The sequence below is a fragment of the Drosophila miranda genome, chromosome XR, assembly GCF_003369915.1.
Source record: "Drosophila miranda strain MSH22 chromosome XR, D.miranda_PacBio2.1, whole genome shotgun sequence".
In the NCBI taxonomy this organism is placed as follows: domain Eukaryota; kingdom Metazoa; phylum Arthropoda; class Insecta; order Diptera; family Drosophilidae; genus Drosophila; species Drosophila miranda.
The window spans coordinates 8,995,991-9,022,212 of NC_046674.1; the positions used below are offsets into that span (position 1 = coordinate 8,995,991).

The 26,222-nt window shown below is 45.4% G+C and overlaps 2 protein-coding genes and 1 long non-coding RNA gene across 8 annotated transcripts in view; 1 reads left to right on the plus strand and 2 right to left on the minus strand.

Annotated features, from left to right (window-relative positions):
• LOC108153442 (band 7 protein AGAP004871) overlaps positions 1-12,385 on the minus strand; it is a 36,664-nt gene extending 24,279 nt beyond the window's left edge. For 2 of the 6 annotated variants that reach the window (XM_033387146.1, XM_033387143.1), the window contains exons 1-2: positions 10,540-11,349; positions 5,057-5,156 (exon numbers count right to left, since the gene is read on the minus strand). In XM_033387146.1, coding sequence (XP_033243037.1) covers positions 5,057-5,156; positions 10,540-10,590 — 151 coding nt within the window. In that variant the 5' untranslated portion in view covers positions 10,591-11,349. Of the gene's footprint in view, positions 1-4,180; positions 4,193-5,052; positions 5,157-8,761; positions 8,976-10,539; positions 11,353-12,361 lie in introns of those variants that run through there. The other 4 variants (XM_033387144.1, XM_033387149.1, XM_033387145.1 and 1 more) reach the window with 4 other exon arrangements.
• A 1,316-nt stretch (positions 12,386-13,701) lies between these two features.
• Positions 13,702-26,132, minus strand: LOC108152602 (beta-1,3-galactosyltransferase 5). The gene is made up of 3 exons (XM_017282060.2): positions 25,385-26,132; positions 15,193-16,263; positions 13,702-15,108 (listed from the first exon to the last, which is right to left on the minus strand). The coding sequence occupies exons 2-3, from the start codon at positions 16,165-16,167 to the stop codon at positions 14,674-14,676; spliced, it is 1,410 nt and encodes a 469-aa protein (XP_017137549.1). The 5' UTR covers positions 16,168-16,263; positions 25,385-26,132; the 3' UTR covers positions 13,702-14,673.
• LOC117186270 lies at positions 22,027-23,365 on the plus strand. Its single transcript, XR_004471382.1, has 3 exons — positions 22,027-22,386; positions 22,480-22,933; positions 23,080-23,365. It is a non-coding gene; the product is annotated as an uncharacterized LOC117186270 (long non-coding RNA).
• Positions 26,133-26,222: the final 90 nt, after the last annotated feature.

Sequence of the window (26,222 nt, forward strand, 5' to 3'; positions counted from 1 at the left end):
GGGGCGCGGGGGCACACACTGAACACGCAAAACACGGAAAACTAATTTAATAGCCACACGCCTGGGGCATGCAACGTCCTGGTTCTGTTTGCTGCCAGCTCCTTTGCGCTAGTCCGCTATCCGCTCCTCTGGCACTGTGTCCGGCGTTGTTTATAGACCAACTTGTACTGAACGATGGCCCAGCGAATGTTTTTTAATTTATTTATGTATTTATCGAGTGTCCTGCTTGCCTGCCTGCCTGCCTGCTCATGGGCTATGGGTGGCCACTGTGTACACACAATGACAGAGGGTCGACCGACCCAAGGAATGGCCGGGGCAGAGGGAGAGGAGGAGCCGAGAGACAAGTAAATTTATGCTAATTGCCATTGACAGTGGACAAGTTAATAGTTCGAGAATTGCTGTTCGCTTTCCGCTTTCCGCTCAGGTTTTCAGCACAAGGATGCAGGATGTGCACTGCCGCCGGATGGCCAGAGACAGATGTTCTCTCAGCGCTGCGCTGTTCTGTGCTGCTTCCATTGTTGTAAAGGACAGCCTCGAACTAGTTTACGATAGATGAAAGAGCCAGCCCCCAAAAATATATACATATTATGCAATATATTATATGTATCCATTAGCCCCCACACCAGAACCCTCTCTACTTATATCTGTGGCTTGTTCCTTGCTTGTTCCAACCAACAGCGGCTTCTGCTTCATTATGCCACTGTTCATTTGGCTGCCGCTGTAGCCTGCTGCCACAGGCCGCTCCTGTGCATCAGTGGCAAGTCAAGTCAAGTCGACTCAAGCCAACTCGACCGCGTTGTCAACTGTCGCATCTGTCTGTCCGTCTGTCTGTCTATCTGTCTGTCTGTCTGTCTCTGCCTCTGTGGGCGTCTCTTTCTATTTCTTGCTATGTTTGGGCCAAGCTATATTGAATATAGGGTGAGCTAATCCTACACCCAGAGAAAACCCTACATCCTGAGAATCAAATATATACTTAAATTAAAAAATGTGTTACAAAATATTCTTACCAGGAGAGGAAAATATACATATCTTATATTTAAATTAAATATCTTCATATTTATATTTATGGTAAGGACTTTCCAATATATTTTGTGTTTAAGTCAAAGTGAATTCTATATAATTTCACTATGCTTTGCATTAAAAAACGGAATATTTGATTTAAATATGTTTGTGTTTGCTATGCCATTTTTCTCTGAGTGTAGATAGGGCCACTATTTGTCAGCAAGAGCCCTTTTTCTATTGTGTTCTACGATTTCTATGCAGTCCTATGTGTGGTACTGCCTCGCCTTTCATTCAATATACCTTGCGCTTGGCCAGCAAGTAGGCCATTTTTGCATGTTCTTAGAAGGCAGTCACAACAACACCAAAGCAACTGTGTTGACGACGTCGACGTCGACGACGACGACAACTTTCAACCGGTTGCTCCCGTGGGCTGCAGCCATCAGGCAGTGAAAGTCACGCAAGGACTCCTCTCGGCTCCTTCTCATTTTGGCATTTACATGCTTGCATAAGCCTGAATATTTAATATGGTCCTCAGTTCCTGAGCAGTTCCCTCGTCCCTCGTCTCTCGTCCTTCGTCCTGCCTGCCTTTTGGCTCGTTATCGTTGTGCTTGTAAAATTGAATTGTAAATATTTGAAAGGCGATAGGCAGTTCATACTCATTGGTATCGCTATAAGCCCCCCGATGGGGTTAAACTTTCGCCAGAACTTTCAGCTTCAACAAAGGGCCTCCTCAAATATGTAAATCTATATGGGGTATTGCTTAAACAATGCATTAATGAATGCTTAAGCAACGGCTGATATTACGGGAAAAAACTTGTGTTCTAATTGATATTAAATTACGCCAATTAGTGCTGGGCTTGTACCGTGACCCCATTTGTTGGCTGCACTTTTCCCATAAAGAAAGCCAGCCAGGCCAGAGCGTCGCTGTATTGCAACAAGTTGTCCAAAGTCCAAAGTTGCACACCCCAGAAGACTGCCTTGGAGCCGCAGTCTAGAGCTTTCGACGAGCTAAAGCGCCTAATGGCCGCCAGTCATGGTTGTAATTACGGCAATACGTGTTCGTCCTGTTGCACCCAGGCCATGCCTCCTCTTGCTGCTGCTGCTGTTGCTGCTGCTGCTGCTGCTGCTGCTGACGGCACTTGTGCCCGTTTTGGCCATAGCCATCGCCATTTGCCTTTTGTGCGTCAAATTAACAACTTCCGCATGAGGCCACACGAGGCACTTGCACCCCAAATGCGTCATTTTCTGGGCTGCGTTGCCTTTGTGCCCTGCAGCCCAGACAGCGACACAGAGACACGTAGAGATAGAGCCAGTGACTGGGAGAAGGAGAAGCCACTTTGGCCATATTGTCATTGCTTGGCCAGATGCCAGAGACTAACAGCAGACAGACTAACAGCAGACAGACAGACAGACAGACAGAGAGAGGCAGAGCGAGGTAGAGAGAGAGGGAGAGAGTGAGACTCTGACAGGGCCTATTATTGTGCTTTAATGGCAGCTAAACTGGCGAGCAGTTAAACAAAAGAACACGACTCTGATGTTGTCCTAATTAATGGGATTTTTAGGTTTTTTTTTAAGCTTCTAATCGGATTAAAACCCCGACTCTAAGACAAACAATGGCAATGGTAAGTTGGCCAGCAAATCGCTTGAATGGCCTGAATACTCAATTTCCAGCATTTAAATGCCTTGTTTCCGGCCCCAAAGAGACCTGGATCTGATCGATATGCAATATCCATACACTTGAAGCAACTTGAAGCTAAAATGGCAACTTTCGAGCGGCATTCGCATCGCATCCGTTGGAAAAGTTGTGGAAAAATCTCTGTGCGGTGCGCATCGGAGGATGGTGCTTCAAAACGTATCATTTGAATCCGAAGGCGAACGGGGGGAACGGAAGAAATTGCTCAGACATTTATTTTATTATTTCTTCCGGGACAGGGCAGGGCAGGGTATGGTAGGGGTAGGGGTAGGAGCGAGGGGAAAAAACTCATAACTAAAGTTTTTGGTATCCTCCTCTAAGTTGCTCTCTAAAGGACATAATAGATTTGCCATGTGTCTTTCGAGTCTGAGGGCGATTTTCTTAACTTTTGCTGCAGCAGCCAGTGCATTGAACCGAGAGCTCTCAAGTATTCCTAGTGGATCTCTGGTCTGGCTGCTGAGGCTGCTGTTGCTGTTGCGGCTGCTGCTGCTGCTGCTGCTGCTGCATTTGTTGGCAAGCAATGCCCCACGGGGCATGGCATTCCTTCGCCGAGGACAGGGTTTCCATGGGGACAGACTCTGCGCTCAGCCAGGCATTTTTAATTTCTTTTAGTTGGCCTTTCTTTTCTTTTGTCATTGAGCTTCGCTCAGGCCCTGCAAATGATTTGTTTCTTACTTTTGTTTTCGCTGTCGGATGTCGGCCGCTGCTAAATGCCAAGTTTATGCTAAATTTGTGGCACGAACATTAGAAAGGAGCGAAACGAAGGAAAGGAGAGGAAAGGAAAGGAGACAGACCCAAATTAACTAATGATAAAATATGCTGTCCCTTTCGTTGGGTTTCCCGGGGTTTCCTTTGCCCGTCTGTAATTTACAGGGCAGGTCAGCATTATGGTTAATGAGGTTCTGGGTCGGCCGGGGGGCACAAATGAAGCTGTCAGACAGTACGGAGAGCCTTTGGCAGGATGAGCATCAGCCACAGAGGCAGACACAGGATATGCTCACTGGCCCGCGCCCATGCATATATAACAAATATTAAGTATACGCCCCGAGAGACCATTTCCTTTTGGTTGCGGCACACTCTCTGTCCATGAATGCGAGTGTGTGTATCCGTATGAATGTAATGCTAATGCGTTTTACACAGCCATGCACATGCACAGCTGCATGGATACACAGATACACACACATACGCACACACACACACACACACACACAGAGAGGGAGAGAGAGATTGCACGCACATTGCCAGCCCACAAGCCATGGCTGGAGTGGCACACTGGAGAGCAATCCGTGCTCTTGTAAATATTTCATTTTGTGCACTCAAAACTTAATTTTCGGCCAAATTATCTCAATTGCAAATGAAATAATACTTACACTCGACAAATGCAATTAGATAAAGCTATGATATATGTACATTTTGGAAGTTAAAAGCAAAAATTCATATGCAAATGCAGTTTATTTAAAATATTAATACTATTTTTTGACTCACCAAGTCTACGTACTACAGATGGAGGAGATGTGAGAGAGAAGCGTTCATTTTTGGTTAGTTGATTTTTGGTTGATTTTCGGTTGATTTTTGGTTGATTTTTGGTTGAATATTATTGCGATTTTTCGATTTTCGATTCGATTTGTATTTGATATGCAAATTTGTACAGAGAGCGGTTCCAAATTCGTCGAATTTGTTGGGCAACAAGCATCATGAATGATATATACGTTTGTTTGTTTGTTTGTTTGTTATTATATATACATATATTGTATACATAAATTAAAGGAAGAAAAACTGGTTAGTCATGACAGATTTACAAATTACAGACTAATGCTCATATATGTATGTATATTCTAGGTGGATATGGAGGTGGATATGTGTATTTAGAAATGTTTGTGGAAATTGCGGTTGCATCTACGCTTGGCTTAAATCTAGGCTAAGAGTAAGGCGCACAGCCATGCCGCAGCGTGTGTGAGTGTGTGAGTGTGTGGCATGCAAAGACGGGACGCTGGAGGCGCTGAAGGGGGATGCAAAAACGGTTAAGCGAAATGTGAAACGCTATTTATTTGCCCCAGCTGGAGGTAGGCAGCAGGCTTCTGGAAACTGGCGATGACGGTGGTTGAAATGCGGGGGGGGGGGGGAGGGAAATGAGGGGAAATGGTGGAAATGGTGGTTGGGATTTAACTAAGTATGTCAACTGCAAAGCCAGTGGGTCAGGGATAGTCGTCGTTCCTCTCTATAAGATTCGGCCGTGTAACGGGGGGCAAATGGAAATGGAATGGGATTTGCGGTAATATGTCGTTCGGACTATGTGTGTGTGTGTGTGTGTGTGTGTGTGGGGGTGGGGCAGGAGGTGGGGGCGCTGTGTGACACACTTACTTTTCATGATGCGGTTTCGGTATTCATCGTCGCGCTGCATGGTCACGCTGCCGCCGCCGTTGGAGACCATCGAGCTCACTTGTTCCATCGGCACAATATCCTGCAAAAGGCAACATCAAACACAAACACAAACACAGAGGAACGCAAAAGCAAAAACAAAAACAACACACAAAAAACAACGAGAACTGTCATCAATCATGCTCATGCTGGCAGCTCGGCGGCAATATGTTTGCCGCCTGCTTATCGGAAGAGTTTTATGGGGTTTTTCACTTCAACATACAACCCAACGATACCATCCCCATATAGATACCCATCCCCGTACCCATCTCACATATCCCCCAAAACAATCCCCGAATTTATAACGAAACAAGAAGGAAGGAAGGAAAAAGCATGCAGCGATTGCTGTGTGGAAACTTAATTAGGAAAACGGCAGCCAAATTGCATTTATACGTATGTATGTATTCCCAAAACCCTGGGATGTCCTGCACCCAAAGTGAGGGGAGAAAAACATTTCATATTTTTTTCGCCCACTTTTAATTGTCTGCTTCGGTTTTGACACAATCGTGTTGGCCTTTTTGTTGGTCCCTCACTTGATATTCTCTGTGTTGCGGTTTTTCCCCGAAAAATGAAGTGGATAAATTGGGGGGCACGGAACTCCCACCCCACTCCCACCCCTCTCTGGGCCCCGTTGAAGTGCTAACAAAAGCATTTTCTGTATGCGGTTTTTCTTTGATCGTTTTTTTTTTGGCCTGGCCTGGCACTTTGTTTGGTTTCCCAGCTGCAGGGAGCAGCGGAAGAGCAGCAGCAGGACCAGAATCAGGAGCCGGAAGAGCAGCAGCAGCTGAGGCTAGAGCCGGAACAGATGTTGCTGCTGATGCTGCTGCCCAGCCAGCCGTGATATATTCTTTTGGATATACATACTCGGGTATTGTGTGCAGTCAGCGGAGTGTTTCCCAGAGCACAGGACCAGGACCGAACCAGGGCCGGCTCCGGCTCCGGCTCCGGGCCAGTGGTTTTCTGATGGAAATGGATTATGCTCGCCGCTCGCGTAGACATTTATTAATGAATTTACAGGATTAGCTGGGTAATAAACGCATTTGAGCCGCTGGTTAGCCATTGGCCAAGGGGGGAAACAGTGCGGTATTACCCGACGAATTGCTCTGGAATGCACTCCCAGCATCTCAACAGATGGGCCAAGACATACGGCCATACAACGGATGGAACGAGCGAAATGTATGGCATAATCTTTCAATTTCCCAAAGAGAAATTCAACAGACAGAGATGGAGAGAGTGGAGCAGAAGAAACAAACAAAAGAGAAAAAAGAAATACAATAAATTCGAGCTATATAAATATTAATTTTCATTTATCCGGATGACCTGCAATCGCTCTTTAATAATTTATTTCGGCAATAATACGCGTAGTTTGATTGATGATCATTTGCTGGCGCCAGCCGCAGTGCAAATCACAGTAATATTTACTGTGAAAATCTCTGCAGAGAGGCAGGGGAAAATCTGTTTGAAATGTTGCCCCGTCATCGTCATTGGCACAAACAAAACATCAGGAAAAATCACGAATCATTTGGACAATGCAGCAAAATTGTTCAAAAGCAAAAGCAAAACCCAAATAGGGGAAGCCACGGCTGAGCACATCACGTATTTATATTCGTATTCGTATTCGACATGTAGAATGCGCAATTCAATTTTGATCTAAACACGCATTATGCAGCAAATTACGCATACGCCACGTGCTCGAGACAGAGATATAGAGTGAGTGTCTGTCTCTCCCATTCGAATCCCATAAAACAGTAGCAATTTTAAATGCATGAGTCCTATGCGGAGAGGACTCCCCTCTGCTGCCTGCTGCCTGCTGCTTCCCTTTTTGGCTGTCATATTAACGGCCTTTGCATATTGAAAATGTTTTCCTGCCGAAATGTGACAAACTTTCAACGATGTCGTCGGGCACACTGTTTGCTGGCACTTTGCCAGATAGTAACTGCCGCTTGTACATACAAATACGAGCAGTAGCAGTGGCAGTGGCACTGCCAGATATCCATCCGATGAGTACTCGGATAGCACACTGAGGGAAGCTGCCTCTGGGCAGGTAAAGGAGCATACACAGGTGCAGGTGAAGGTGCAGCTGCAGTTGCAGGTTCAGCAGCTGTGCCTGTGTCTGTGTCTGTGGCACACTCTGGGTTGGGCTTCAATTAAAATGTTGCCAAAATTGCTTTTTGTTTGCAAATAAACAAACTTTAATTAAATATAAATTGCGACACAGTGGAACACCAGTATAAATTAATAATAAACATTCCGAATGGAATGATTTTACTATACATATGTACATATGTACGGGCAACTGCTAGTCTGTGAAATTTTTGATTAAAGCCAATATAAAACAAATAACAAAACCAAATAGCATTGTACTTTTAGTTGAGCTTTAATTGAAGTTCCGTCTTTTGTTGTCTCTTCGTAGCCTCGAGCCCTTCCTCTCCTTCCTCTCCTTCCGCCCAAAATACCCTGCATAAATTCGAGGATTTGCCCGTTTGGGCCACAGTTAAAACTGCTACGAAAGCATACATATGTAAATGCGGAATGAATATGAGAAAATACACGGCAAGTGCTGTATATCTGTATAAATGTAATCAAATATTCGGAATTAAAATAAACTGCAACTTTCAACTACAGCAGGGCAAGCCCTTCAATAAAAATCATTGCAAATTAATACATAAATTCCAAATAAAAATGAGAAAAAAAACCTATAAAAATTAACATTTAAATTAAGCTACAAAGAAAATTCTACAAAAAGTAATCACAAAAATATGTTAATTGAAGCACATAGAAATATGTATATATACATAAATAAACGACAAATTATGAGAGAAAGATATGTGTTCAATTGAGAATAAAATGTATTAATGGTTCGGAATAAATATTCAATGTACATTTGTACAGTGAAAATTGCCCTAAATAAATCTCTCGAAAGAGACATTGACAAAGCTCTTGGAAGACAAATTAATTCGAAAATCATTCAAGGATAATAGAATTCGTTTATTATCAGGAATCAACTACTGCCAGGCAAACCGCCAATGGAATATTCAGGGATATGGAACATCTCTAACTATGCTTTCCACTTCTCTTTGTATGATTTTGAGCAAATATTTGCCCGTTCCGCCAACTGTTTCGAATGCAGGCCATGCGGGCTATGCGCCTCCCACTGTTGCCACTGTGGCTTGTTTGCAATTTGCATAAATCCGAGCTGCAAATTCTTGGCAAAGTTTTGATAAGAGGATGTCAGCACATTGCAATCACTACTCCTCGGTCTCCTCCTTTGACTGCTTCGAATCCACTTGATTGCTGCTGCTGCCACTCTGCCACTCTGCCACAGCCTCTGCTGATGCTCTTGCCGCTGCTGCTGCTGCTGATGATGATGATGAGGTCTGTCAAAAAGTTTTTGCTGTCAATTTGATTTCATTTTGGCTTCGTCCCCGAACTCCGATTTAATTAAATGCCATTGCAATGACGAGGGCAAATACACGGGAATAAATGTCCCATGTCCACCTGGAATTGAGGTTTTTTTCGCACGCTGTCTACATACGAGTACCTCCTTCTGTCCCCTCTCTGTTTTATTTTTCTTTCTTTTTTTTCGGTTTGAATTGCCTGTGTAAATGTAAACATTTTCATTTACTTGTCTGTCCGTGGCCCTCTTACCATTGGCCCCATCTTTGCTGCCTGCCCGCGCGTTGCTTTTCCTGGATATCCCTGGGTTCTGGTTTCTGGTTTCTGGCTGATGTCTGCTGGCTGCTGGCTGTTGACTTCTGGCTTATAGGCTGCTGAGTTCCTGGCGTTGGACTGTTCGGGTCTACTTTGTCATGCAAATTAACGGATGTATACTGTTGCGAGAACACGGCCACGACCACGACCACGACGAGGACAACTGACAACCGCAACTGGAAGTCGCACACAAAAGGATAGGCCTATGCCACAGGATGTGCCGCCGCACACGCAACCGCACCACATATGGGATGGGGCAGATGGGGCCATAAATAAGCCATTGGGTGAGATTAGTGTGAAGGAAACGCGGATGGCATGTAGCCCTATACTACGAGAATGTACAAGTAAAAGTATATTGAATAATTAATTTTTATTGATCGCAATGGCGATGGCGAATAGCGTTGACGGTGACGGTGACGGTGACGGTCGTGTCCTATGCATGTGTGATGTCTCAGTTCTTGTTTATTAGTTTTTCCTCGAGCCATTGTCTGCGGCTTGTTTTGTGGGGCATAAAGGACTATTGTTCGCACTGTGTGTGCCGCATAATTATCTACACAAACACACAGACCCACACATACTGTGTTGACTCCTCAGCGAGGGTTAGTGTGTGTTTACCCACCCAATTGTATCGCGCTAATAAAGTTAATGTGCTCGCTAAACTGTTGGCCATGAACCCCCGAACCCAATCCCGAAGCCCAAAGCCCAAAGCCCAGAGCCATGCCCCACTAAGCCAGGCCAAGCCCAGCCCCGAGTACTAGAGAGACAGCGGGGAAAAGTGCGCTAATTGCCTTTCAAGTTGTTGGCCAGAACAAGAACCAGAACCCTCTTGGGTGTATGCGTGTGTGCACGCTCTTGGCCCGGCCCGGAACAACAAGTGTAATGGGAAACTTGTCTAGCATGAGTGGCAGAAGATTAGCCGAAGGATTGGCCCATCCGAGGACATAATTAGAACCCTTCCCTATCCTATCCTATCCTATCCTATCCTTGATGTGAATCCATCTGTAATACCTTTTAAACATATCTTTATATCACAGTTTATTGAGGATTCTCTAGCCCACAGATCTGGCTGTTGACCCCGTCCTGGACTTAAGCTCGGAATCCGTAGCCAAGTCAACGGTAAAACAAATATTTGGAGAAAAAGCTTAGGGACAAAGGATTCTGTGTGTGTGTGTGCGCCTCAGGTGGGTCTCCACTGGGGAAAACGAGTGCCGTCCAAGTGCAGCATGTTGCAGCAACAGACAGACAGATAGACAGCAGAACTGATTAAATATCCGGCATCTCCCGCTGCTGTCTCTGCTCGGCATAATGCGAATTCGTGTGTAGGGAAATGTAATTTGAACACAAGAACAAACAGCAGGAAGGCTGCCTTGCCTGCTTGCCAGGATGTTGGCCAGGTGCTTGGGCTAAAAACAAAAGCCGCCGTTGGTTATTTGCTTTGGCAGCCAAAGGGAGGCAAAGAGGCAGCAGCAGCAGCAGGTGGATGTTGCAGCAATGGGGGACACAACAAAGCCCTGGCAATGTGATTAAAAAATAAACGAGAGCACAGAGCACACACACACACACACACACACACACAGAGCCTTGTTATGGTACGAGGAGTATTACAATGGGAAATGGACCATATTGCTATTGTAGCGAGGCTATAGGGTAAAGGTGTATAAGCTGTAGAGGGACGGTTCTGTAGAGGGGAAAGGGAAGGGGGGGCGGGCACTCACCTCGTATCGTGTGTCGATTTCGGGCAACTTCTCCAGGAATTCCTCGACCATCTTCGCTGCACGTGCGCTCGAGAGCACACCAATTACACACAGTGAAACATACACCTACACACACAAACGCACACACACACTACTATTACTCACACTATCAAGGAGCTACACGCATACACATACTAATCGAAAGAGACTCTTTGGCACGCATGAACTTCTCTTGCAATGTTTTTTTTTTTCACTAATTCGTTTTCGAAAATTCTCAAAAAATATTTCCTCCTTTTGTCCCCAAAAATGTTAAAGCCAGAACACCTGTTGTTTTAGTAGTTTTTCTCTTCTTTTTTGTTTGCTTGTTGTGTCGTAAAATTCGTTTGTTTCGTTTCCGTTTCCGGTTTGGGAGTACCAGCCACCGGCGATCGCCCCTTAATCTTAATTAGTTTTTTGCACTTTCCGTTTGTTGTCTTTGGTGATTGTCCGGCCCTTAAGGGGGGCATACGGGGGAGGTGTTTCTGGTCACTTGGCACTTGATTTGACGGCTCTCACACTTTCACACATACACAAGAACACAGCAAAAAACACACAAAAACCCACACACAGTCTGAATTGGCTAAGATAAGGACCAAGACCAAGACCAAGACCAAAGTGAATAGAAATGGAGTGCTGAAGATGAAGCTGAAGCTGAAGCCACAGTATTCTTGTCGTGGGCTTGTGGCCAAAATGACGATGTCTCCTTCGCTGCTGTTGCTGCCACCGCTACTGCTGCTGTGTGTCGTCTCTCAGAGTCTCCGGCAACCAAACGCTGCCCGTTCGCCGTTCAGCACTAACAACAAACTGCAGAAAAACAAAACATTTATAGCCAGGCCAACAGCACCAGGGCCCGAACGAGCGACGAGGATGATGTTCTAAAAACTAGCCACAGGAGGTTCGACAGCTGCCGAGGAGCCGAGAGCCAAAACATAGAGGCAGAGGCAGAGACAGAGGCAGTGGCAGGGGCAACGGCAACAGTGGCTGTGGCTGTGGCAGCATCCATTCCATCAATGGGCGACGACCGATAAAAAAAGGAAGCCTGGCCTCCTCAAATGTGTGGCACATTTTGGTGAAGCGCCGGCGCGCTCCTCGCAGGGGCAGGCGACTCGACTCCTCTTCGCATCACTCGGGCTTTCGCTCTCTCCCGCTGTATGTACCCCCTCGACTTGACACAGATTTGAAGTTGCTTTTGGAGCTTGGAGCCAACACAACACTGAAAACAGCATCCAATCGCCGCTGCTGTCTGTGGATGCCATTTTCTGACTGGAGTTGTGCGCCTGAGTGGGGGAGGCACAACAAGCGGGGGCGGAGTAGAATGGAGAGTACGAATGCGAGTACGATTGCGATTCCGAGTGCGAGTGCGAGTGCGAGTGCCTGTTGTGTGCGTTGCATGTTGTTTTGTTGTTTTGTTGTTTTGCATGCACTTGTAAATAATTTGCAGCTAACGAAGGCGGCGCCACTCAAAAGAAGAGCTGGAGAGCTCTCCGCCGGCTCTTCTACTGGCAGTTCCCTTTGGCTGCTTCCTCTGCTGGCTGCTGGAGGATATGTTTCTGGTTGACTCAATTGTTTTTCAAAAGTCACCGAAAGGGTACTTGCTGCCGATCTTTGGATTCCAAAGAATCAAAGGAATAGTGCACAGATCTATGTAGAATGCTCTTCCAACGATTGCTGCCAGTCAATTAGTAATTATCACGGGGAAACCTTCCCCGCAAAAAAATAAAACCAACAAAAAACTCACAAACAACGGCTTTACATCGATTCAGTTCCCCAAAGAATTTACAAGGGCTTTCATTTGTTGACTTACCGAGCCCATTTCGATTTCTGCCATCGATGGAGGAGTTTGGTAGCAAGGCTTCTCAAGTTGAACTATGACCGCACGCTTTGGCCAGTCGGGACACACTAATCATCGAATGCCGGGACAGCCAAGTGCTAGGTTGTGGCCTTAATGCAACAATTGGCTGGCAATTGGCTGCTCCCACGACACACGTCATCGTGGGGCCCTTTTTACCACCCAGCCACACGCAGAGGCTCCTTCTGGCCCCGCATATGTTCCTTCTGCCACTGATCACCCCACCCAATGTCAAAGCCAATAGTCGACGTGGGAACAGAACAAAAAAAAATTCTTTGTCATTTGCACACTTATCATTCCCATACACTCCCCTCTGACCTGCCCTGCCCTGCCCTGCCCTGCCCTGCCGTTCGCTGCCTTCTGCAATGATTATTAGGGCCACGAGCTGGAACTTTAAATTGAAATTCAGCGTAATTTTATGTTTGTTCAACGTGTGGCAACGTGGCCGTATAGAAAATTTGTTTAAATATCCTTGAGCGCAGCTGCTGAAATGTGGTTTTGGTTCCAGGACCCGCATTGAATTATTTACGGGGCCGCCATTTAGCGACGGACAATCAGTAAAATTATTAAAGGTACGTACGTCATGCGGTATCGTGTGCAAAAATATATGACAAAGGTGTGTAGAAACGGCTTCAAATATTAACAGAATTTTGTTTATGCATTAAATTGGCCATCATCGATATTCTAGCCAAATATTTTAATTTCTGTGGCCCGCCCAAAGCTGCCTGCTATGCCATTTCGTTTGGTATGTGTACAGTTGTCCCTGCTCTCGCACTTTACACTGCTTTCTTGCTGTTAAAGTGCTTTTACTCGCACTGCTTTCCGGCGGTTACAAAGCTTTTACTTGTACTGCTTTCTGGCGGTTACATTCAAGCAGTGAACACTTAATTCTTGGTTTTACAGTGAAATCAGTGAAGTTTAATTCTAAGCCACCGTACGACAGTTCACTCACACTTCTTGCTGGCTGTTAAAGTGAAAGCCGTGCATTAAGCATAATCGCGTACGGCCTGCGACTTCTGCTGCTTGCTGGCTGTTACAGTGCAAGCAGTGCATTCAAATTTGAAATTAAGAATATAAAAAAACAGCCAGCGATTTATACTGCTTTGTTTGATGGCAGTTATTTCAAACAGTGCATTCTTAATGGTTTCTGGGTGTTACAGTAAAAGCAGTGCATTTAAATTCAAAGAAAGAAAAAATTAGCCGCGGCATGCCTGCTTGCTGGCGGTTGCATTCAAGCAGTGCATTTAAATGGGAAATTCAAATATAGAAAACAACGAACTTTCCGACTTTATGTATTATTTTGTATTTTGTAATGATTTTTCAATATAATTTCTGACAAACTTGAACATTTAATTAATTTTCACATTACACATTTATAAATTTCATTTGTTACATTTTTCGTTCGTTCATTCTGTGTTTGCTTTTGCTTTTGATATTCGTACGTACATGTTCCCTCTTATGTTGTTTATACTGCGTTTTGTTGTTTATTCTATTTTATTTACGGTGTATATTTATCAGATCGTATCGATACATTTATAGAGAGAGAGCGAAAGAGATGATGGGCTATAAAAATGTTTACACAATAGAAAAAATAGTTGAAGCATCGCATCACTCCTCGTTCTCCCCTCCCCCCGTATCGAGAGTATTCTGTACGTCCTTTCTCTTCACACACTGCTCATTATTTGGTTTGGGATTCATCGTTCACCTTCGAAGCACTCCCAGCATCTCTTCTGTTCTGTTCTGTTCTGTTCTTTTCTGTTTTGTATGGTTCGTTAAGTACTATGGTGTTTTGTGTTGCATTTGCATTCGTCTTCTTACGACTTAAAAATAGTTGTGCTTAAGGTAATCGCATTTTGTGGCTGCTATTATCTGTTGCTATTTCGACTTGTCCGAGAGTGGCTTCTTCTTATCACCAGGAGGCGGCACGGCACAGCACGGCACTCCCTTGCGTATGACTATATCTGTATAATCGCTTATCTTATACTCGTATGATACGAATGATTGTAGGCAGGTGGTTGGGTGGTGGTTTCACTTGACTTTGTTCGGCTTCTGTTTCCGTTTCCGTTCTCCTCCAAATCCTCCTCTGCTTCTCATGTTCCATGACAAAATGCTACCTAAACATTAACTATATAACTAATCGACTAATAATTATAATAGCTAAACAAAAAAATCAAACTTCAAACTTAGAGAGACTTACAAGGGAAACCCTAAGAACTGAACAGCCACAACGAAATTAAACGCGAATCGAGACTAAGCCGAGATTAAAACTAACTAAGGCCCGTGCTCATGGCGGAGGTATTCGCACTGAGCGCAGGGGAGGAGGAAGCAGCTGAAGAGGCCGATGGAGACGTCTCCAACGTGTAATTGGTCTCCACGGTGAGATCCCACAGGCTGTTGCACATGTGCGGCTGGATGCCATGGAAGGCAAAGAGGAACTCCTTGTAGTCGAAGCCAATCTGTCCGGCAATCAGCTGCATGGTGTCCGTTTTGCCAATCACATGCTGCAGGCTGGTGATCTTTGTGTGCGTCTCCTTGGCCAGGACGCCAGTGATGAGGGCATCGTCCACCCAAAAGTATTTGGCCTTTTGCGCGGCCTTGAACAGCCGCCGCGCCACATCTGGGGCGTAGACGATGGCGAATCCTGGACAATAGTCCGGGTAATATCGATACGGGAACTCTTTGTACGTCACCCGCCATTTGGACTGGAAAAATAACATAACAAAAAATGAACATTAGTTCTGGAATCGCTCTCAAAGAAAGACAAGGGCATCTCCTCCCCTACTCACGCGATAGGATCGCTTAACCCTTGGGGCCTTGACGGGCCTGCAGAGCAGCAGGTTGGGGTCTAGCAGCAGGTCGTGCTCTGCCCGCGTGGGATCCTTCAGGTATTTGACCAACTGCGGCGTATTCATGTACACATCGTCGTCCACTTTGACCAGCAGCTGGGCCTGGGGGCAGTTCTCGTTGAACCACTTGAGGGCCATCACATGTTTGTAGGTCATGTTCCGGTAGTCGTCCTTGAAGTTCCCCTGCACCATGTCCCCGTTCTTGGCGTTCTCCTGGTTCAAGAAGTGCTGCCAGCTGGGCCGCTCGTGCCACACGTCCGCCAGCAGGAAGAGTACCCTTAGGGGTGTCCTCTCGATGTACTTTTTCTCGGCCCACGTCTGTCGGATGAGCGCCCGCTTCTGGTGGTTGTAAGGCGAGGTGTGCACGAGAATCAAGGCCTGGACACGGGCATCGCAGGGCGGCTGATTCATCAGATACGCGAAATTGTGCAGATCCATCAGATTGGTGAAGACCTGGGGCGCAGGTGTTCGCGGTGCCGCCGCCTGGGATGTCAGACTTAGATCTAAACTATCGTTATAACTAGGGATGCGACTAGGGGTGTCGTGTATTTGGTTTGGTTTGCTGCTCCAGCTCCTGCTCCAGCTCCTGCTCCAGCTCCTGCTCTCTCTCCCGACTCTCTCTTTGCCACATGGTGGCGGCGGCGGCGTCGGCGGCGACTCCTCTGTTTCGCTGCTCACATCCACATCCTTCTCTGCTGTCAGGGCTGCTGCTGAGGCTGGGGCCTCTGTCTCCAGCATCTGTGGCTGTTGCACGCTCACCAGCCAGATCACGAGACAGAGATTCACGCAGATGACCAGCAGGCAGAGGGATCGTTTATCCATCATGCTGTGGCTCCAATGGCTGTTGCTGTTGCTGCTGCTATTTGCGGAACGTTGCTGATGATGCTGCTGTGACTTTTGCTTATTTTGTGGCATGGATCTTGTGCTTGCTGTAACGTGGACGTCGACACAGACTCAAACGGAAGCGTTTTCTGCGTGGCTTTGCCATTTAATTGGTACTCCAAGTGGCGACTGCAATGGCATAGGTAAATGGCAGAAAGGTTTAGGGTTAATACAGCAACAAAAATTAAAGTAACCCCCAAAGGAAGCACCCAATCAGCTGCGATAGCAGCAAATGCGATATCAAAATCAGCAATTAGTATAATTGATTGGACACTCGCCACTACAAAGCAGTTCAATTTCCTAAATTGCTTTCGGCTGCGATGCGGTGTACGATGTCCGATGTACGATATGGTGTCAACAGGTCGGATGACCTCTGTCAGCGGATGACCACCCCCATTTGGTGGGTCGGGTCGTGTCATCCCTTAGAGCCAATATTTGACAACGTCATGGAATCGATGCACGGAATCCCCTCGAACAAACGCACCTGGGACATAATTAATTCAGGAGGAAGGCACACGGAAGGAGACCGCACACCTGATGGGTTCCCCAGCGGGTCACAAGCTCAACTGAAAAGCCATCACGAAAGGCCACCTATTTTGGCCACAATAATCGTTAATTTCAACGAGAATTCTGCACAGTCTACGTTCCGCAGATAACTTGAAATGTTTGACTTTTTTTCCAGCAGCAAAAACAAAAACACAAACAGAAACAACAAATATTCGCTTTGCCATCGGTCACTGAGCCGTTGTCGATATCGATGTCGATGACGTCGGATTCGGAGAACACCCTGATTAGAAAGTGTTTCCTTATCGGTAAGGCAGTGCCATAAATCTATTTGCCAGCACAAATCAACTGTAAATTACCTTTAAGTACTCTCTACTGATTTTAAGTGCATTCGAAGCTTTTAATTGAGTTCCGAAGCCTCGCAGATAGTTTGAACAGGAAAAGCACCGGACCTGCACTACCGGTAGATATAGAGGGTGTCATATAGAGGGGATGGAAGCACAAGCCCAGGTAATTGATCGGACAAAACATTAATAGATTCTAGATACTAAATGTCATCGAGAACGTACATTTCGTAGATCTCTGACACATGGATGATAGATGGATACACAATATTGATCAGCAGCTTGACGATGAAAATAAGAATGAGATTGAGATTGAAATTCAAGAGCGACCGAAGTTCGTAGAACATAGCTCGGGAACGTCCTACTGCGGGAGAGCAAGCAGATTGCACAATTAATCGCTGTGCAGTCGATAATAGGAGCTAAAAACATCGAATTATCGTCGTAACTTGCCAGGCATTCTCCCTTTCTGTAAACGCAGAACGATAATTTATATTATCTTGGATGCAGCCATTCCATTAATAAGCGACAAAACATTACAGCAATATACAATCGCTTGTGCGTACACGGGAACCTCCCGTTGACATCCGTTTTGTCATTAAATATCAAGCGAAAACATGGCTGGACTTTGTTTGCAGTGCACTTTGAGGGTTTTTGTGGCGGAAACCCTTGTGCAAATAAATCTTATTTCAGACAGAAGCTAAAACAGTGAGCAAATATACACTCAATCAATATTGCATATCAAATATAGCGTATATTCAGAGTCCATTGAACCGCCACCGGTCATAATTTAATTCATTTTTTTTTTAAGGTTTTCTTTATCCACTTTTAATGGTGCACGTACGATACGTATATATGTATATGTATATATCTTTAAAAGGCAGCCGGAAGAGGCACTCGTGCACATGTCCGTCGATAGATGGACTGCTCCACAAGGTCTTCGTGCCACCGCCACTGCACTCCACTCCATAGTCAGAGCCAGAGCCAGAGGAGGCTTCCCTTTCTTCCAGTCACGTAGTTGCAGCACCTTGGTGCTCGCTGCTCGCTGCTTGCTGCTTGCAACATAATTGAAATGTTCAAAGCCCATGGGCAGGCAGCACGTGGTGCCACCACATTTTCTTGCCCCAGAAAAGGGCAACCTTCTATTGATAAATGTCGAATGCCTCTCCAACGATAAGATAGCCTCTTGATAAGCGGATGCGACGGAGGGGTGATCGATTGCTCCTTATCAACAGGGGAATTAGATAAGCCTTCCGTAAAATCATCCCCATCATCATCATCAGCAGAGCGCTCAACACACCATAAACCATAAACCATGAGGCTTGGAGGCCACTGAAATGCGGGCATAAAAAAGAAAAAAAAAAAAAAAAAATGGAAGAAGAAAAAACGGAAAAAAAAACGAGCGAAACCGTCTACGGTCTTAAACACGAAATGTTAATAAACATTTTATATTCATGTAAATTCGTTCGGTGTTCGCCAGAGTCCAATAATAATTTCATATAGACATGGTTAATAATGCAAAAGGGTTGTTACCGGAGTACTACCCTGCCCCTGCCCCTGCCCCTGCCCCTGCCCCTTCCACCCTACCCTTGTACGGTCCCTTCGGACACAGTTCTGCTGTTCCTCCGCTGTTGCTTCCGTGCCTCCTCTTTCTGCTTCTGGTCGTGCAACTTCTGTTGGAGGGTTGCCCCTAAGGCAGGACCAGGCACGCAATGGTTCAACAGCAGCAGCAGAAGCAGCAGCAGCAGGGCTCAGGGATCAGAGCTCCTTTATCGAACAGAGTACGGCCATAGAGTGGAGTGTGGCAGGGCGCAGTGGCATGGTGTGTGGGGTGATGGATGAGACCTGCCTCAAGATATGCGAAAAGAAAAAAAAAGAAACTAATTACAAGTGAACCTTTGACCTTTGCCAGCGCTCGCTCGCTGGCTCGTTCCCCCAGGGCCATGCCATGGCTTCAAAAATAACTCAAAAGCAAAACTGCAACTTCCAAGGGCGGCGGTGGGGCAAATGCAACAAAATATACTTCTGCCGTAGGCTCCTGGGGCTGAGACGAGCGGTGGTTGCCACAACGGTTGGTTTATAGCAAAAGAAAGCTACGAAGATCTTTAACTCCTTAAAAGAGCAAAATAGATACATTTTTTCGACTGATTGTGTGCTTAGAAACCAGGAAATATCCTTGGAAATCTTTGGCTTTGTCCTTCAAAATGGATCGGTTTTCATATTTTATCGTGTGACAATTGTTTTTCTAGGCGTCTCTCATATAAATCTCCCTCAAGCTGCTTCGAATGTCCCTAATTTTCCTGCCAACTCTCTCGCAAAAGTGCACTAGAGGCCCCACTAAACGAGACCAAAACACAGACAGTGCCCAAGGAGGGGGTCTGCGGCGCCGAGGGGCATCCGAATGGTGTGTCAGCCGGGGGGGGGGGGGGGGGGGGGGGGGGGGGGGGGGGGGGGGGGGCCTGTGGTACGTCCGCCATTTGCTGGCATTTTGCAGTCGATAAAATGCCAACAGCCAACAGGCCCGAAAACAACGTTTTTCAAGTCGAAGGTTAAATTTTATCGCGGTCGAGAAGGCAGAAGCCGGCAGCCTGTAGCCGGCAACAAAGGAATCGCCTGCTTGTTTGCCTGCCTGCAGTCGTCTTCTATTGTTTATCGAGGCTTTTGATTAGTTACAGACACTGCACACACCAGACAGCAGCACCAGCAGACGACGTGCCCCTGCCCCTGCCCCATGTGGCTTTCGATTGAATGGCAGGCAGTAGGCAGTAGGCAGCAGGCAGCAGGCAGCGCGAAAACTTTTGGCTGCTGCCCAAAAACACTTTTGAATGCTTGTCAGGTTGTCTCTCACTTTAGATACAATGCAATGTCTCTCCTGCTTCGCTCTTACCCGCCACTAAAGCAGAGGTATAGTATATATATTCGTATAACTGAATGGCAGGGGCAGGCAGACTTTCACATGGGGAATGGGTGGAGTAATGATACTTCAAGTGGCTTTTTCATATGGTAATTGCTATCAATTGCAGCCACGAAAACTGCCAGATACTGACCCCGAACATATACAGTTACAGATTTGTAGTAGTTGCAAATATTAAGTACTAAGGGGTAAACACACATATCTATATTATCTGTATTTAGGGGAGGGATACTACGTTCGAGTGGCTCTGAAAGGCACTTTACAAGCGTCTCCGTCAATTAGCAAACAGCGAATCGGAACACAAACAGAAACAGAAAACAGTGTGCAAAAATCTCACACACAAAAAAAAAACAAACTACTAAATACAATGACAAGAAATTGTAACCCCCCGCCCCCCTGCCCGCCAATACACATATCCCATTGATAATGATGTGTGCGTGTGTGTGTGTGTGTGTGTGTGTGTGTGGTGTCTGGTCTGGCATTAAGATGGCTTTTCTAAGCTCTTGCGCTCTTAAGCTACTGCCAGCTTTGGCTGGAATGACTGTGAAACCGGTTGATGGGAATTGGTAATTGTTAATTGGTAATATGTAATTTTCCATTACATTTGTTGATGTAATCCAACTATTTTTCTTTATACTGCACAGCTGTTTAGTTTTATAAATAATATATTAAGTAGAAATATATACAAAATTCATGGCAAAACATACATTACATGGAAAAAAGACGAAACCGAGTGTTGATGTGTTCGACGGTTTCTCAGAATTACTGTTTCTGAATTACATATATCCACTGCTTCTTGGGATATTACACTGCTTTTTACTTATGTTAATTAACTGCTTATCACGTATCACCAAAAGTGTTGCACTGCTTGTTAAATGGAGTAGAGCATATATGTTAGTAAAGAATTTTGTCTCAATTGAATTAAAAGCCCGTGTGGATGTGCATTTTCACGTTATCTAATTCTAAATTGTACCATTTCTGAACTGTAAACTTGTACTGCTTGCTTAATATATATATTATTCTCAATCGAATTGGAAAGCCTATAGGGTATGCGAAAACATCTTTTATGATACGAGTGTGAAAACGGGACTGCCTCTAGGACTAATACACTGCTTATACTTCTTTTGCACTGTACTGCTTGCTGAATGGAGGACATGCAATTTTATTCAATTGATGGGTAAATCCATGGTGGTTAAATAAATATCCAAGAGCCAAGATCGTGGAAAAAAAACAGCAAGCAGTTCATTAAAAATCGCAAGCACTGCATTCATTCAATTGAAAAGGTCAAGCAACTGAGAACTACGGAGAGCAGCCACCTTTATTGGAGATCGGGGAGCTGGAATTTCATTTAAATGTCATATGGAACCATAACCAGAATCTAGAATCTAAAATCTAGTATAAGCTATCTAGCCCTAACTATCTTTAAGCATTACACTTCCCAAAGCTACCCATTTATTCCCAGACAGATTATCATATTCTTCTATGAATAATCGCCACCCGCACCCTTGAAACGCTTTAAAATCAAACAATTACAATTCATTTGAATGCATCACAGGACGGGGAGGCAACAACGATTTGTTATTGATATGATGCGGGGGTATTGTTTGTGGTTCTATAAACAATCGCTGAACAAATGGTCGGCAGCGTTGAAATGAATGCTATATCCATGAAGCAAAGGAATGCGAGTATATGTGTCAGAAGCTCAAGATCTCAAGTGAGGGCCGCATTCAAAGGCCCACTTAACATCCTGTCACTTCCCCCGTCCGCCGAATGGGAAACAAGAGTGTGCAACCATTAGGCCGAGGAACGGCGACGGCGAGACAAATGTCTCTCTCATGCTTGCCACACATATCCCATCGTGCATGCCACAAATATATGCATTCACCAACATACATACATATGTACATACATATATAAATATCCAGACATGTCCCAGATGTCGGGTTGTGGGTGTGTACTCTCGAGAAATGTGAGTCAGCAGAGTCGGCAGTTTTGGCAGCGGTTTAAAGGAGTCCTCTTTCGCAGATTAAGAGGGAAGTCGGGGGAAAAATGAAGGAGAACCCAGACACGAGGCCCAGGATGCCAACAGCATGCTGTGAAAAATGTCAGACAGAATAGGGAAACACGGAAATCCCCCACGATTCCCATTCCGTTGGGAGGGAAATACTACATAAATAACGATGCCAGACAGACCAGATATTTAGCGAGGGTATCTGTGTATCTGTGCGCGTGGATGGCAATGCAATAAGATGCAAACTTGTTAAACATCCCACAACACAGATCCCCCCACAACAAACAACCGACAACAACGGATGCAATCTGCCCCACAAGCCTACGACTGCTTCCGTTCTGGTCTGGCCACACACTGGGAGAAATTCAGCGAACTGAATAAGCAGTCAAAGGAACCAGGAAAGATATTCGGTGGATGGTGTGATGCCAGCTCCTTCGAGATTCTCCGCCCTTGAGATATTTCAATCATCAACCTGTTTGGAGGTGCTTTTTCTCTCAGTGTACACCCCACAAAAACCATAATTAACTCTTGCTCTGTAGATTCCTGATGGGTTTTTTTGTTTCTGTGTATTTCAGTTTCCATAAAGAACATTACTCATAAGGCCCCCCCCACCACAAAACGGATGCCCCAAGGCTCAGGCCAGGCGGTGTCCTGTCTGGAAATATGAGGAAAAGGCAGCAGGAGAGGCAGCGGGGACAGGCAGCAGCAGGAGAAGGAGGCATTAGAGAGAGTGAAGAAAATACAAATGCATTGCACTTGATTGACGGGAGAGGAGAGAGAAGAGCAAAAGATTGACAGACTGGCGGACTGACCGACTGACGGACTGACGGACTTACTCAGTGACAAAACCCCGACTGGTGGCGCCACAATAAATTGCCAATTAAAAGGCACTGGGAAAATAGGGGGGGAAAATGCAAAAAAATATACAACGAAAGTCAACAAAAGTGGGGGATGATGATGATCATGAAAGTGGATGATAATGATGATGAAGGAAGGAAGGCCACACCCAAGTGGAAAAGTTTATCCAGGGTACGTCCAGGGTTGGTCGCTCGGCTCGGCCGGTCGCTCCCTGCCACACGCTTAATATTTTATGAATAATACCTTTAACTTTTCCTTTTCCTTGAGCTGCGAATGAAAATTTAATTACGAGTTTTTTCACGGGTCTATTCCAACAGTCGCAAGCCAATGACCAGTCTGCCGCTGAACCCGTGGCCAAAACGAGTTCCATGCACGCACCATCCAGATGGGTAGCAGGGGAGGGAAGTGGCGACACGGGACTGGGGACTCTTATACTTGTCTATCTCCTCCATAAAGAAAGGAAAATTAAATACAAAAAAAAGCAATATGGAAATAATTGGCAGGCGGAAGGCGTCAGGCGGCAGAGAAGTGATTGCGGAATAAAAATTTGAGCCGAAGGCTATGGATGACTCACAATCGCCTCCAGATATGCAAATGTTCAGATATCAGAATATGCATGTATGTATTTTTATGCTGATATGCTCATTCCTTTTGATTAACAATTATTCAGAATTGAAGAATTTGATTGGGTCAGTGTTTTTTTTGTATTTATTTTTTTTGTGCATGGAAGTTGAGGCTTTCTTGAGGGAATTGCCGAGAAGTGTAAACAAAATGAACAGAAAGAAGAAAATGCCAGCGTTCCGACATTCTATAAATATGTTAAAACAATTATGGAATTTGCATAGTTATAATAAGAAATAATAGGAAAGCAATGAGGAATTTGTTTTATTTATCTGTGCTTTTCTACTTAATAAATTGTAATCTGGGGCACTGTGGCAACCAGCCATTGATCTAGCACTTCATTAAGTGTTTTAAAATTAAAATTTCTCAAGACCTAGGGCTTTAGGGCTATCACCAATCGCAATCGTGCATATGGAGAGTGTGTTTCCGTTGGCTGTCAGTCGTCTAGTCGTCTAGCGCTAATTGCTGATTAAGCTTTATTTACTATTAAAAATCGCAGCAACGTTCCCATTTCAAAAGAAAAATGCAAATAAAAGCAAGCGTTGCTGAATTTTGAATGCCCTAGCATTCCTAGAAATAGGAATTGGAATAGAAAGAGAGCTTTGAGAGTATTTGCTAATCGAATGTTCCGTTTTTTTAGTCATCATGAGAGCACTGCCATTTGTAGCCTAGGATCATGCTGTCTTGTTCTGCCCTGCAGGCCCTATTACCTATGAGTCGCTCTCTTTTCAGAGAACGCTCTTAAGTGATCGTGTTAAGTTTAAAGAGTGAAAGAGTGTCGGCAGGGTATCTAAGTGTACGTTTGAGATGTCGCCCGCATGCCCGCTGCAGTATAAGGCGGCAAAAGAGAAAGCCAAAGCCAAAGCCAAAGCTTAGGCCTGTGACGTAGGCAGACGTGCTGTCGAGCGGCTGGTACGCGCAGGGGTCACTGTACGCGCTAATAAAACTGCCGCCGTCCGGTGGTCCCACCGTTTGGCCATATATCAGTGGGGTGGGCCAGAAGAGCATAAGCAGTCGAAGAAGAGCAGAGGCAGAGGTAGTGGCAGAAGAAGAGCAGTAGCCAAAGCAGAGGCAAAAGCAAAAGCAAAAGCAGGGGATTAAGTGAAAAAATTCCAAAATATATTTGAAGAGAGCGAGTGTGAGTGTGAGTGCGAGTGCGAGAGATAGCGAGCGAGAGAGGGAGTGAGAGCCTAACACGGAAGCTGCTGTTAGCCAGAAAAAAGCAAAGCTTTAGGTGCCAGAGACCATGTGATAGAAAATTATAGCGTTTTTGGTGCGAATATATACAATATAACACACACGCACACACACAAATTGATTGAAATTGTGACATATTGAGGAGTGAATGATAAATACACACGAAAACGCATACGCATATGTGGGAGCCAAGCAAACACACTCCACGCCGCCGCCATTTGCCGCCTGTTTAAGTAAGTGATCGAGAGAGGGGTTTACAGTGGGTATTACAGTGGAGCCAGGCCGTGCAGGCAGGCAGCTGCAGCCAAGGCCAAGGAACAGTCACAGCGCGCAGAGACAACAAGAATAAGCATGCGTGCCACTGTGCCTGAACTTGTTCAAGGTCAATCCATGCGACGCCTGTGACGACGGCGACGACAGCCACATGCAAAAAAAAACACAAAAAAAGAAGAAAAGAGCAAACGAGAGGGAGAGGGAGCGCGAGCCGGTGCCAAAGTTAAAAGTACGGGAAAGAGCAAGAGAACAAATTCCACCAAGGAAGCGCAGCAGCAGCAACAACAATAAACGATGGGGCCAAAAAAGAGAGAGAGTAAAAGCAAAGAGACGCGACCGCGGGGGCGGACACACAACAACAATGGGCCCTCGATGATGCTCGACAGGCGGCGGGGTCGTGATAAGAAACTTGAGGCGTTTAAGTACTAGTCGGAACGTGAATAAACAAAAGGTGTTGCTCAATTTTGGTCAAAGAGCGAGGGCAGACGCAGAAGCAGAATGCCGATTGCTTAGTTCTAATCAGACCCTTACCTGTGTTGCTGTTGTTGTAAACGGCTGTTCTTTTCTCTCTTGTTGTTGGCACATCAAATTCAGTTGTAATCCTCTCAGTTTCACACAAATACACACACCCGTATGAGGGCAAGGACACGCCAGACACAAGAAAGGAATTCAAATTGAGAGCACAGGGGTGCTGTTTTTGTTGTGTCGTTGCTGTGCCCTAGGCTGTTTGCATTTTTAATTAATTGTGAAAATTCACACGACACGCACACACAGAAGTCAGCCTCAGCGCGGGTTTGTGGGGAGAGAGTTACAGTTACAGTAAGCGTAACAGTTAACCGAAACACCGTTGCGCGCGAGCTCCGCTTAGATTTTGGCATCAATTTATTGGCAGCACTAAAATAATTTACGATTTCTTGAGGCTGGATAGGGTGAGGGTAGGCGGGAGCATGCCCACATCCAAGCTGGAGGACACGCACACACGCAAACGCAGGCGAAAAGGAATGCACAAGATGAGAAGTAGAAGAAGCAGCAGCTAAAAGGATGCTGTACGAGGAATTTTTTGCACCTTCGCACTGTTCTTTTGCACTTTTTTAATTTGTTGCTAATTTTCACTTAACGTATCTCAATACGAGTTTGTTAATGCACTAAAATATCGTTTATTGTTTCTTCATTTTGAATATTCTAACAAAAACAAAAAACGCCCGCGGCACGACTGCAGCAACCGCGCGGACCAATAAATTCAACCTCTCTTTTCCGCTCTCTCTTTCGTTTGCGTCAAGTAAAAAGAGAGCAGGCTAGGGATGGCAGGGAAACATCGATGAGTGTTCGTTTGGCGGGTACATCGATATATTTTACACAATATATGAAT